This window comes from Camelus ferus, chromosome 8 (assembly GCF_009834535.1).
Source record: "Camelus ferus isolate YT-003-E chromosome 8, BCGSAC_Cfer_1.0, whole genome shotgun sequence".
Lineage (NCBI taxonomy): Eukaryota > Metazoa > Chordata > Mammalia > Artiodactyla > Camelidae > Camelus > Camelus ferus.
The window spans coordinates 1,970,646-1,983,646 of NC_045703.1; the positions used below are offsets into that span (position 1 = coordinate 1,970,646).

At 45.8% G+C, this 13,001-nt stretch overlaps 1 protein-coding gene across 1 annotated transcript in view; it reads left to right on the forward strand.

Annotated features, from left to right (window-relative positions):
- Window positions 1-13,001, forward strand: part of FAXC (failed axon connections homolog, metaxin like GST domain containing) — a 54,328-nt gene that overhangs the window by 15,298 nt on the left and 26,029 nt on the right. Inside the window, exon 4 of the mRNA XM_032484413.1 lies at window positions 8,513-8,736. Within this exon, the coding sequence (XP_032340304.1) occupies window positions 8,513-8,736 (224 nt within the window). The remainder of the gene's footprint in view (window positions 1-8,512; window positions 8,737-13,001) is intronic.

Genomic DNA, 13,001 nt, shown 5'->3' on the forward strand with positions numbered 1-13,001 from the left:
CCATTTACAAATGTGAAAACGGCTTAGCCCATGGGCTGTTATTAGCTGAGCCCGGATCTGGGTCACTGAGGGAGATTTTTCTCTGGACTTTTTACCGACACAAACTGCTAAATTAAAGTAGTATTACATCAGATATCCAGAGGAAGGAACAGAGGACTAAGTGAGGGTAGAAGTCTCAGGTGAAATAAATTACGCAGGCTTTGTCAGAGTATTGTCAGTTTTCCTTGGATGACGAGTGCTTCTCTATGATCCAGAAGTAGTGCATTTTACTGCTTTCTGAGCATCTTTGCCCTGATTGGCTGACTCTTAGCCTATTCTTTGCCCTGATTGGCTGACTCCTAGGCTGCATTTTTCTGAGTCTGAAGCATTTCACACACTGTGTGGGTGAGGTGCCCGTGTTCTGCATGTGGCGTGCTGGCTGTGACATCACGTGAGTTAAGCAGCCTCAACTCTTCTTGCTTTACAAACTCATAAAAATGTGGATTTTCTTTTTCTTTTTCTTTCATCCATCTTCTGGAGTTTTAGCACCTTTCTGTACCCTCCAACAGATAAGAGACGTTTTCTCCCTGATTTCTGCAAACTATATCTCGTTTGAAAGATTTAATTATGAATTGCTGAGCCCACTTTTTCTTGGCATTAATTGTTACTCCTGGGTCATTGCTCACCCAGTAGCTTTTGCTCCTTCCACCAAGAGATACACTCAGTCTGGGGTCAATTGTAGAAGATTCTTTCCCATCACTTTCCTGTTTCATCCATTCAGCTCTCTTTCTAAATAGAAAGCTTGTCTCTTGGATTTTGTGACCCTCTATTTCTTTTTCTTTTCTCTTTCTAATTTTCCTTCTTGCCCACTTTATTCCAGGGCTGACCTGAAGCACCACTTCCTTCCCCTTCTCACTACAGAAGTGAAGGGGGTGGGAAGAAGGAGGGAACCAGGCAGAGAGTGGAGACAGGGGTACAGATCAGTGTGGGAGTGATCACAGATTCAGTGTTCCTGGGATGAACCTGGGTCTGTTCCTTACAATACCTACAGAGAGCTGCTGGCCCTCCCATCTCAGAGTGCAGGGGTGGCAGTGTGGACCAAAATGCATGACTGCATGTGACATGCTTATCATCAGGGAAGAACCCTTGGGGGACAGACTTGTCTCACCTGCTTGCCAGGTTCCAGTCCCAGTTTTGCAGCATTAGAGGGAAACAAAGAACCAGCACAGGGCCACTCAGACCCTCAGTGCCTTTCCTTGCTGAGACTTTCCAAAGTGTTAATTCATTTGATTGATGGGCCTATTAATGTGGAGAGCTAGCACTTTGTCAGCTGCCTGAAAAGCCGAAACCCTTGCATTTTAGTTGGTACTTTTGTTAGAACTCTTTGATTTCTGTAGTTGCTCATAAAATTCATATTCCAGTTAGAAAGTCTCTGATCCAGCAAGATTCCCAAGTACGACCCAGCCACTGCTTCTTGCTCTCACTGTGAGTGATGTTTAATATGTGTTTACTCCTTTGTAGAAATTCATCTTCTGTTCTTCTCTCCCCTTCTCTTCCTAATGAGAAGGCCCCCTGCTAATACATGATAGGGGCGGCGTGAGGGGGGAGGCATATAGTGGGACTGGGTGGGAGGGAGAGTTGGGAGGTGGTCCCCTGACGAGGAGGCATCTTAATTTTATACACCACAAACCCCTAAGTGCTTGGGAAGTGGCTTAGGTCATGCATGGAGTCTTCTCTCTTTTTAATTAAAAGAATGGTTTTTTGGGTTAGCGACTATTTCTTGTTTGTGTATTCTCAAGGAGTAATTTGAGGAAGAAATAGTGAAGGTGAGAAGTCAGAGATTGAGACACAATGTCCAGTAAACTTAAAAAAAAATCCTAATTCCTCCAATTTCCTTTAGTCCCTAGTAGCAGAAGGAAAAACAAACTGTCTCTGTTTCATAAGGTTTCCAGACCTTTAGCCAGCTTCTTGCTTTGGGAGATCCTGAACAGGCTTTCCTGAGAGCTGTAAACCCCAGGGGAGAAAAGACGTTCCCTTCTCCACCCTCTGGCTGCCATAAGCCATGGTAAGAAAATGTGTACCCTGGTGGAGACTGGGGGCCAGCATAGGGAACTGACCACAATTGATAGGAAAATATTATAAGTGTGAGCTTTACAAGAGAGCCTGTTAAATCCTGACCATCAGTGAGCTCTGAGGTTGTGTTTATATACTTACAGAATTGGAAGAGCTGGAATCAGTAGTTTAAGTCAATTGATTCAACTATCTGAAGTTTTCAGGTATGTTTATTTTGGTCTGAAACTTTAAAAACACTCCACTTCTGGTATGATTTTTTGAAAAGCAAAGACATTGTAAAGCTGTCATTATATAACATCACATAATTCTGGAGCTCTGATTTAGGTCTGTTCAAATAAGCACACTCAGCTATAAAGCGGTTTTTCTTACACTTGAAATCCATACAGTTATGTCCCACTTGCATTATAAAGCTGTTACTGAAGATGAAGGAGGAGAGTTTTTATCCCCTTTGTTCCATTGAATGCTCAAGTTAGATCTAATGCAGGGAAGCCGGTATAAAATGAAGTCTAAGAGACACGGGGTCAAATTACTGGAATGAAACTGAGTTTTGGTAACAGGCACTATAGCTTCTTCCGTGTGACATACTGCCCCCTTGTGGACACTAGTGAGTGTCTTAAGCGCCTTCTAACCCCTTAGGGAAGTGTGCAGGGCACTGTTGTCAAACGATCTAGTCATAATAAAAATACAAGTGTTAAAACAGGAAACTCAAATTTCCTTCTGGGTTGGCCATAATTTTTAACTTTTCAGTTTGGCTTTTGGTGAATGAGAGAGATGGGATGCTCCAGTAAAATGACTTACCCCAAGACCTTCCCTAAAAGCCAGGAGACTCTCCCTGATAACTTGGTTGATGTGGTCCCCTCTCCTTCCTTTTTTGTGTGCCCCTCCACAGTTTTAGACTGTGTGGAGGCCCCTGTTTGGAGAGGCTAATCTAATGCCTGTGAAATGTGGTGTAATTACAGAGGCGGATCAGATGCTCCCGCACCCTTGAGTATTTAGTTTACAAGCAAAGGTGGCAAGGATGTGGCGTGATGTGGAGAAAGGCGTTCTCATGGTCAGGAGGCCATGAATGCTAAGACTCATTCATCAAACAGTAGTTTGCCAGTGGTTGCAGCTTCTCTCATGTATACTAATACTCATTTCTGCTGCAAGCCAGACCTCAGGTTACAATGAGAGGTATCTTCATTAAAACAGCAGGGGGCTGCTTTTCTTTCCTGCCTTCTCAGTCTTCTTCAAAAATGTTTGAGCAAAGTTTACTCTTGTATTCTAAGATAATCAGTATTTGAAAAAAACCTTTGACCTCATTTTGCAGGAGAGATCAGATACACCAGTTGTGATAAAATGAGTATCAACTTCCTGGAAGAGGCTCTCAGAATGATAAAATATTTTAATTGCTCAGCCTGGTCTGGTTTCCAAATTGGCCCTGCCATCCTCTCTAGTTAATAATTCATGATTCCTTGGGCAGTGCGCCTCTTCCCGTGGAGGGTGAAGAGGCAGATCCCAGAACGGGACACCATTCTCCAAGGGTGTCTCTCCACTTTTCTGTGTAAATATTGTCCTCCCTTAGAGACACTGCTTAGCAGTAGCCAGCTCAGAAGTGACGACTTTTCGTTCAATCAGTGATTCACTCTTTCAGCAAACTTGGTGAGTGAGTGACCACCAGTGGCTTGGCACTGGGCTGGATGTGGGGGAAGCAAGGTAACTAGATGCTGTCTCTGTCCTCAGGCGACTCCCAGGGAGGGAGACACCCAGCCTGCATAATGGCCGGCACTGGGGGAGAGTTTGAAGATCTGAGGCCAGGCAGCCAGTGCCTGCTGGAGCGATGAGAGGACAGCCTCCCAGAGGAGGTGGTGTCACAGCAGAATCTAGGGACAGTCAGAGTGGCAGGTGGAGGGGCTGGGTGGTAGGGGAAGATTAGGGTATTGAGGCAGAGGGGGCAGCATCTGCAAAAGTTTAGAGGCAAGAAAGAGGCATCTGGGAGGCACATTTCATTCTGTGTGGTGGGTGCCCTGGAGGCAATGCCGGTGATGGGGTCAGACTGTGGGGAATGTGGGGGGGGAGCGGTGGTGGTGGCCGGCAGGCCAGCTAAGGAGCTGTGGGGAGTTGATGAATGAGGCTGAGAAGCAGCGTGATACCATTAGATTTGTGTTTTAGGAAACCTTTTGTGGCTGCCTTGCCGAAAATGGGCTTCTGGAGGGCCTTGAGGGGACATCAGGAGACCTAGTGTCCTCAGGGTTAAGAAGTGGTGAAGCCTGAACTACAGTGTGAATTGGGTTGGAGAAAAGGGCAAATCCACAGGCTGACAGGAGGGAGGGGGAGGGAGCAGTGAGGAATAACTCCTGGGATTCTTTCTGGTTTGGGTGAAGAGTGGCAGAAGAGGAGGAAGGTGATGAGCCCGAGCTTGGAAATGTTGGTCTGCAGTTCCGAGGCTTCCTCACCTGGGTGTGGGGATCTTGGGACTGAGGTCTCAGGGATGGATGTGGAGCTGGGAGTCCTCAGTTTGAAATCGTGAGTGTGAAACAGATCAGCCCACAAATGAGGTGTAAGAAGGCAGAAGGACCCAAGATAAAAGTCTTGAACATGGGAGAGGCGAGAGGAACGGTGGTAGGGGCGTCAGCTGAGGGAGAATTCAAAGAAAGTGGCTGATAGTGTTGGATGCTGCAGAGAGTTCCAGAAAGATAAATATGGAAAGAAGATTTATTTGGATTTTGCAGCAGGGAAGGATTGCTGACTTGGACGAGAGGGGTGGAGTGGTGGGGGCAGAAGCCCCCGGCGCGTGGAGAGTTTTCAGGAAGCCGGGGTGGGAGGACGGAGATTTGTGGTTGCCATGACTATGATGGCGTGTGTAAGTGATGTCTTGGACCTATAGCAGTTGATGTAGGAGCCATGAAGCACCGGTGTTCTTTGCACTGTAGTTTACACACACTTCCTGGGGTTCAACCCTGGGAGAGCCTGCTGGGCCCTGGTCTGCTCTCTTCCCCGACACTGGTCTACAATATTGGGCACAGGGAGTGGAAGAGAGGAGGGAAATCAGGAGCAGTGTGGGAAAGAGAAGGGAGGAAAGCCAGACAGTTTCTGAGGTTACTTTTAGCAGCAAAATTCCAAATCAACCCAGTGTTTCTTCTGTGCCCTGCATTCAGCCTGCTAATGCAGATGGAGAGCCTAACACCATTGCATTGGTGGTGGGGGGTCTCCTCACTGCTGTGTGGCCCAGACAGCTGCCTCCTCCATCCCACCTCTAACCCACCAGTCTTCTCAAAACCTCTTCCCACTGCTGCATCCTCTTCTTCTGCACGTGCCCACACTTCCCGCTCTTAGAGGAGACTTGGAACCTCTCTGCAGCCCCTCACCTCTCCATCTCACAGAAAACTACTTCTCTCCAGGCTGGCCCTTCCAGCCTGACCTTCTTGCCTTCTCACTTGCCCTTGAACTAAGTTTCTTCCAAATCACTTCTTACCCTAGAAACTTTCTCAGGTGACCTCATCTCCTCTCATCTTTAAAACTGCCACTGCCATGACCCTGCCCAACAATTTTTTTTGTATATATGTATATTTTTTATTGAAGTGTAGTCATTTTACAGTGTTGTGTCAGTTCTTTTTGTTTCTTTTCCATTATGGTTTATTACAGGATGTTGAATATAGTTCCTTGTGCTATCTAGTAGGACCTGGTTGTTTATACATTCTTTATCTTGAGTCTAAACCTATCTTCTGAATTCTCCACCTTCTGGACATCCTCTCTTGGAGGTTCCAGGGGACCTTCAGATGGAATAGGCTAACTTGTCTTTCATCCCTGCAATCTGTCCCACCCTGTGTGTGCCTGTACTGATTAATGACATTACCATCCACTCACCATCAGCCTGAGAGATGGCTTCCTTGGTCAGTGTCTCCGGTCCTTTCCTCACATTGCCCCAAGTTTGATTATGTTTCTCATCTCTTCAGTGGTTAAACTTTGCTTTAAAAATAAATCTCAGCACCCTCTGCGTCAGACTCATCCTGACCCCATCTTGTCCACCCTCCTGACCTCAGCTCTTACCAGCTCCCTCAGGCATCCCAGACCCCGGCTGCCCATCCTGAAGGTCCTGCAGCTCATCGACCAGTCAGGGCTCTTCACCTGTTGCCTCCTCCTGCTCATCCTTGAAGATCAGTTATGCTTATGAGAAAACCTGTGCAATTTGTTTACAAAGAATGAATTCTTTTTCACATCAACCTTTCAGTTTAGAGCCACCATATTCCTCATTTTCACACCTTAGATACTTCTGGATGCTTTTATTACCTGGTTATGTTTAACTTAATTTGGTTTTATTCTCAGGTCACTGATTCCCAAAGTAATCAAGGATGGTCTAGGCCTTTTATTGTGAATTTAGATCTAGTACAATTAGAATCAAAGTGCTGATTATTCTAATGGAATGTGAAAAGTGACACCCTAATTTCTGCGGGTATAAGAAGAAGAGCAAATAGAGAAGCATTTAGTTTGCATGTTTATAAAGAATCTACTAGGATAAATGTGAAATCTTTTATATCAAAAGTTTTATTGACTTTGTACACATTGATTAGTCACCATTGCAATGTACTTTTCCTCATTTCAAAATTTCTTGACCCCTCAGTACTTTATTTTGAGAGACCTACAAAAAGAGGTACACAAAGCTTTCTAACAAGATTTGTAGGCATCTCTTAAAAAGCTTATTAAGAAGAGTGATGGTTGCAGTACCCAGTATGTTGATTGCAGGACTTTTCAGTAAAAATCAGGAATGTTTAAAAAATTTTGGAGAAATCTGTTTTTTTATTTTCATATTTTAGAGGACAGAGCACTGAAAAGAATAAAACATTATAAAATGATCAACATTTGAGGGCCTTATTTTCAGCTTTGTTGCTTTTTCTTGAGGGGAAAGTAGCTACAGTTTGCTATCACCCCTTGCGTTCTCTCTGTCAAAAATATTCTCACTCTGCTGATGTTTTCCAAGTGGCTGTTATGGTTCTGTCACCAATGCTAGGAGTGGAGATGACTGCCAATTCGGCTTCTCTTGCTTTTTGTGACGAAAAATGAAAATATCTTGTGCCTGTATGCCCACAGCTACCTTTTCCTCAGCCTTCAGTAAGAAACCCTTTTAATTTCTCTCCACCAACACCATTAACCATAAAAACAGTCCCGCGATTGCACAGTTCATGGAACTACATCAGCTGAGGCCTGGGGGTTGCAGCCAGCATAGCACACGGGCGGTGACCAGCTGACCTGTCCACACGTTTCACGTACGAGCACCTGCACGGGTGGGTTGCCACAAGGACCACCCAGATGAGAATAAGGATCCAACCCAGTTCCTTTGGTGTCTGTATTCACTTTAGAGTCCTGGCGAACAACTGAAGCCGAATGTTGCTTTTCTGGAGAGTGAATCATTTATGTACCATTTATAATTTATATAGTTAAACATTTTTTTTTGGCAGGGGGAGGTAATTAGGTTTATTTATTTTTAAAAGAGGTACTGAGGATTGAACCCAGAACCTCGTGCATGCTAAGCATGTGCTTTACTGCTTGAACTATACCCTCCCCCTTAAGAAATTATTATTATTATTTTTTTGCAGGGTGTGGTAATTAGGTTTACTTATTTTTTTGATGGAGGTACTGGGGATTGAACCCAGGACCTTGTGCATGCTAAGCCTGTGCTCTGCCACTGAGCTATCCTCCCCCCCTTATAATTTATATAGTTCATAGTAAACATGGACAGCTATACCTTCTCCCTAATCCTGTCAAAAAGGCAAAAAGGTGCCTTGTTAAAAAAATCCTTTGACATCAGGCAATATAAAATGCATGCACACAGCATACAAAACAAAAATGTGCAGCTTAATTAATGAACACAGAGCATATACCTGTGTAACCATGACTTTGATCAAGAAAGAATGAAGCTGGGAAAAGGTGAGGGCATAGCTCAGTGGTAGAGTGCATGCTTAGCATGCACGAGGTCCTGGGTTCAATCCCCAGTACCTCCATTAAAAATTAAAAAAAAAAAAAGAAAGAAAAGAAAGCATGAGTGAAGCTAACACCCCAGTCACTGCCACCTCTTTCCCGATACCACTCCCCTCCGCCCCGCCTCAGCCCCTGTAGGTACACCTAAAAGCCTTTTAAAGTGGATTTCTACTTGTTTTCTGTGGGGTTGCTTAAGAGAAAGCAGAAGCGTGGCCTTGCGGTGGGGCAGGGAGGGGTGGATGTCTGAGGGCAGGTGCAGGTGAGGTTTGGGGGAACGGTGGCATGGCCGCACTATCTGGATTTGTCACCGTCCCTCTCACAGGCCCTAAGCCTGGGCATGAACTTGAGCCTGCTGTCCTGTCTGCCTTGCAGACAGCTCCTTGTAGAAGCGGCAATGGTTCTGTTCCTCCAGAGTGTGCTAAATTCCGAACCCCTCACTGGAAATGGACTCTAGAGCTGATATGTACCTAACGCACAGCAGTAACTTGTTTCTACGCAATTCCAGGACGTTAGCTTATTGCCAGTGGGTGGACAATCTCAATGAGACCCGGAAGATGCTCTCTCTTAGTGGTGGCGGTCCCTTCAGTAACCTGCTGAGGTGGCTCGTGTGCCACATAACGAAAGGAATTGTGAAGCGCGAGATGCATGGCCATGGCATTGGCCGCTTCTCAGAGGAGGAGATTTACATGCTGATGGAGAAGGACATGCGGTCGTTAGCAGGGCTTCTGGGTAACGTACCACGCCTTCTATTCTGTTTCCTGTCCTCACGTTGTGCATGTTTAGTAAAGCACTGTTGGTTTACTGATTTAACATTTTGTTTTGGTTGGTTTTTTTTGCTCCCACATGTGGGTTGCAGACCCACCATTTAACCAGATCGCCTAATTTTCAGGAGCATGCGTCTCTCTTCTTAATCACTAGTGCGCCACTGTTTTTAGTGTGAGGAGAACCTAGGACATGGTACAGTGTCACTAACTGGCTGTAAGTGATGGTGGCGTTTCTGAACGTGTTGTGAGCAAGGAAGCTCTTCTATTTATGAACAGGTCAGAGTGAAAGGCTCCTTATAAACGCATCTGCTCAGAAGATTCGACTGCATACCTATCAACATCAAACTAAGAGAGATGCTGACAGCACTGGCGCTGACCCAGCCCGTGGGCATGCGCAGCGTTTGGCTTTTTCTCACCCTTTTGTGACCCTTTGTAATCTAGGTCCTCTTCTTAACTGTGCCTGGGAAGCCTCTCAAAGAGAAGCACAGGGCTGCGTGTGTCTCGGGGTGGGTGAGGATGCTGAGTGGCTTGACAGGCTGGAAGTGACTGGGCTGGTGTGACTTTGTACTGGGCAGAGCGTGAGTCAGCTCTGACAGTTCACAAACGGATAGTTTGAATTCAGGAGCTGCAGTGTGTGAAACAGTGGCCTCTCCTGGGGACAACTAACGTATGGGGAGCCAAGGTCATAGGAACCTAGTCCTTAGGGGCTGCTGACTTTGTCTGGGGATGGTGGGTTTTCACTGGCCCCTCTTGGTACCCTCATCTCTGTTCTGGAGCACATTAGGTACCTCAGCTCCTCCAGAAAGTGGGGTTTGGGATTTGGTTGAAACCTACCTGGTGCCCAGGAACGGGGGCTGCCCAGGAACGTTAACCTGCCCACTCTGACTGGCTCCTTCTGGCTCCTCACTCCGGATGCTTACAGGACTGGCGTCCTCCCCTGCACCTGGCCAGCAGGGGGAGATCCCAGCAGCACAGCCAGCTCTTGGCCTGCTTCGTTATGTAGGGGGTTGATGCTGGCTGAACTCCTGCTCTAAACAAACATGCAAAGCGCTGCCTGGCTTGGAGGTTGATGCTGTCTGGACCTCCTAGGCGTGCCTCCCTGGGCCCAGGTGTGCCTGCCTGATGGAGGTATGTGTGGAATTTGCCTCCAGTTTGCCTCATTCCTTTGGAAACTTAGTACTGGACCCCTGGTTTCACAGAGCAGGTGCACAGAGGGCCATTTCCTCCTTAGCAACGGCTCTGTCCACCCCTGCTTTCCTCCTCTTCCTCCCAGCTCATGCTGTTGGGAGCCCCGGCAAGCCAGGAACTGGGCCCCTGAAGTGATGACAGCTCACCTCTAACAGCTTAACAGTGCTGTTTCCTTAACCAGAGATGGGTGATCCTTTCCCTTCTGGAGCGTTTGTGGTTGAGAGGACCCAGGAGGAGGGTGACAGCAATAATGATGATAATGCCAGTGTTTCTCTGGTGTTTAATGACTTAGAAAAATGCTTTCTCCCCAGTGATGGCAAGATGGGAGGTAAATGAATCACCGATAGCTGGGCTGACTACCTGGTAAATAGCATCACAAGTCTCAGTGATTTTCTAGGATGAGAGACTGAGTGGGTTACTTGGAAAGCTGGAGTCGCTGGAGTTGTATTCTGTGTGGGGGCCCAGGGAGCAGTCTAGCTTTGGACTCTATCTAAGTGAGAAGGACTTTCTTGGTTTTTTACATATGGGGAGGGAGAGGCTCTGGGGCTGAACATCATAGTTTTCCTTATTAAGTGAGGCTGAAAGCATCTACCTCCCCCTTCACCCAGGGATCTGGTTTAGTTTGAATGTCCAGCTGTCTGAGAGACTCAAAATGCAGAGTGGCTTTTTACTGAGACAGTTCAAGATTTGGGGAGGTTATCCAGGAATGTCTTTGACTCATCAGGATAAATGAGTTATTGTCGCTTCAGTTCAGTTAACTTCAGTAATTTGACACCTTCTATGTGCCTGGAGCTGGGGATGCAAAGATGAGTTAGAGATGGTCCCTGCTCTCAGGTATCCTCTCGTCCAGTGTGAGAGATGCAGCTCTGAACCAGGAGCAGGAGAACTGCAGCCCATAGCTGGTGGCCTGCTTTTTGTTTTTGTTTTTAATGACCTAAGAATACTGTAGTGTCTGGCACATAATAAGTGCCAAAGGAGTATTAGCTGTTACCATGATCACTTTTACAGATTTTGTATGTAATACAACTTCATGAAGACACTGTTTTCTGAGCAAACTTAAGGTTACCAAAGGGGAAAGAGGGGAGGGATAAATTAGGAGTTTGGGATTAACAGATACATATTAGTATGTGTAAAATAGATAAACAACAAGGATCTGCTGTATGGCACAGGAAGCTATATTCAATAGCTTGTAGTAACCTATAATGAAAGAGAATATGAAAAAGAATGTATATATGTATAACTGAATCACTACGTTGTACACCTGAAACTAACACAACATTGTAAATCAACTATACTACAATTAAAAAAAAAAAAAGAACATTGTTTTCTGGGAAAAAATGTCTGTGATAAATGTTTTTTTTCATTTTTAAATTTATTAGTTAATGTAGAAATTTGGGAAGGTTCAGAAAAGCACGGAGAAGGAAGTAATACAGTGGAATTCGTAAATGAAAGTGACAGAAACAAGCTGATTCCAGCCAACTATACTTGACCAACACAAAGTGAAATGTGCTTTTCCCTCCCAGTCTGAAGCTTTCTGCTGAGTCATAAAAATGGTTTGGAGAGTCTTTATTTTTCAGAGTTCTTGTTGCCATTGGGCTGGCACATGTCAAAGAACCAAATCTGTTGGCCGTTTCAGTAAACACCGGTGTGCGATCTTGGCGATTTAAGGAAACGGAAAGGGATGCAAAGTAGGGCTTCCTTTCAGAGGCAGCAAAGTGAGTCACTTGCCTGGTGTGCCTCACGTCACCTGAACAGCATGGAGAGTTACAGCGTGGTGTGGTTTTTTCAGAATTGACTGTATTTTGTTGTGGAACTAAAAAATAAAATCATTTTGTTTTTCATTTTTATTTATTTTTCAGTTTGTAAATAATTTTTTTAAGACATAGATATTTGGCTGATCACTTAGTTTGTAGTTAAATAATATGTAGAGGATTAAAATAGGCTTTGGTGATTAGTAATAGAAAATCTCTAGCTTCTTCCTAACCAGGAAGGCGTTTGGGGTTCCATCCCTCTGGACTGGAACGCCTTGCTGTGGAGCAGAAGTGGTACCGCCATTCAGGAAGCAGAGGGACTGAGGCAGGGTCAGGGGACTCAGGGAAGGAGGGGCAGGTGTTGAGAACAAGGGAAGGAAAATACTCCTTGAAGTCACAGGCCAGAAGCCTGTAAGGCAGGTGCCACTCTGCAGGGCCCCTTACAGCTCTGGCGCCGGGAGAAGAGGCAGCTGGTCCCAGCGAGCTGCAACTCCAGAGCAGGGACTCCAGAGCTGGACTCAGTAGGAAGTAGATTAGGAGTTGGGAGTTCAGGGTTTGTAGACACTCACTACTTTATATAAAATAGATAAACAAGGTCCTACTGTGTAGCACAGGGAACTGTATTCAATACCTTGTAATAGCCTGTAATGAAAAAGAATATGAAAAATAATATATATGTGTAACCAGGCTGTACAGCAGAAATTAACACAACATTGTAAACTGACTACACTTAAATAAAAATAAATAAATTAAAAAATGAGGGGAAAAAAGAACTAGATGAGGGGCAGGGTGTCGTGGCCACAGCACGGGAGCTGCCCTCCTGGGGGATGACACTTTACTTAGGTTGTTGCCAGGCCCTTTCTGCAGTTTCACGCTCCTTGTCTTGTGGTTCTCAAGCTTCTCCCACGCACAAGTCAAGACTGCAATCCGGTGCTTTTGGAAAGCAGCTTTTGTCAGGTCAGCCAGTGCTGAGGGGTATCAAGGAAGGTCTGGTGGCGGCTCCTGGTGTGTGGTGTCGGGGGTGGGCTGAACAGGGCCTGAGCTGCTTCTCTTGTCTCTGCCTGACCCTAGGGCTCCGGCTGCGGGTACGGGCCGCAGGCTGGGGGTGTTGGTGGTGGTTCAGACTGTGACAGAGGAGTCTCAGGGAAGATCTGCATTTATCTGATCGTGATGAAGCACACGGACCACTGAAGTCTAATATTCGTTTACTTTGGGTTGTATTTTTGTAGACCCTGGTGACACAGCAGTTATTTCATGGGAAAAGCAGATGAATAATTGGCAGATGGAGTTG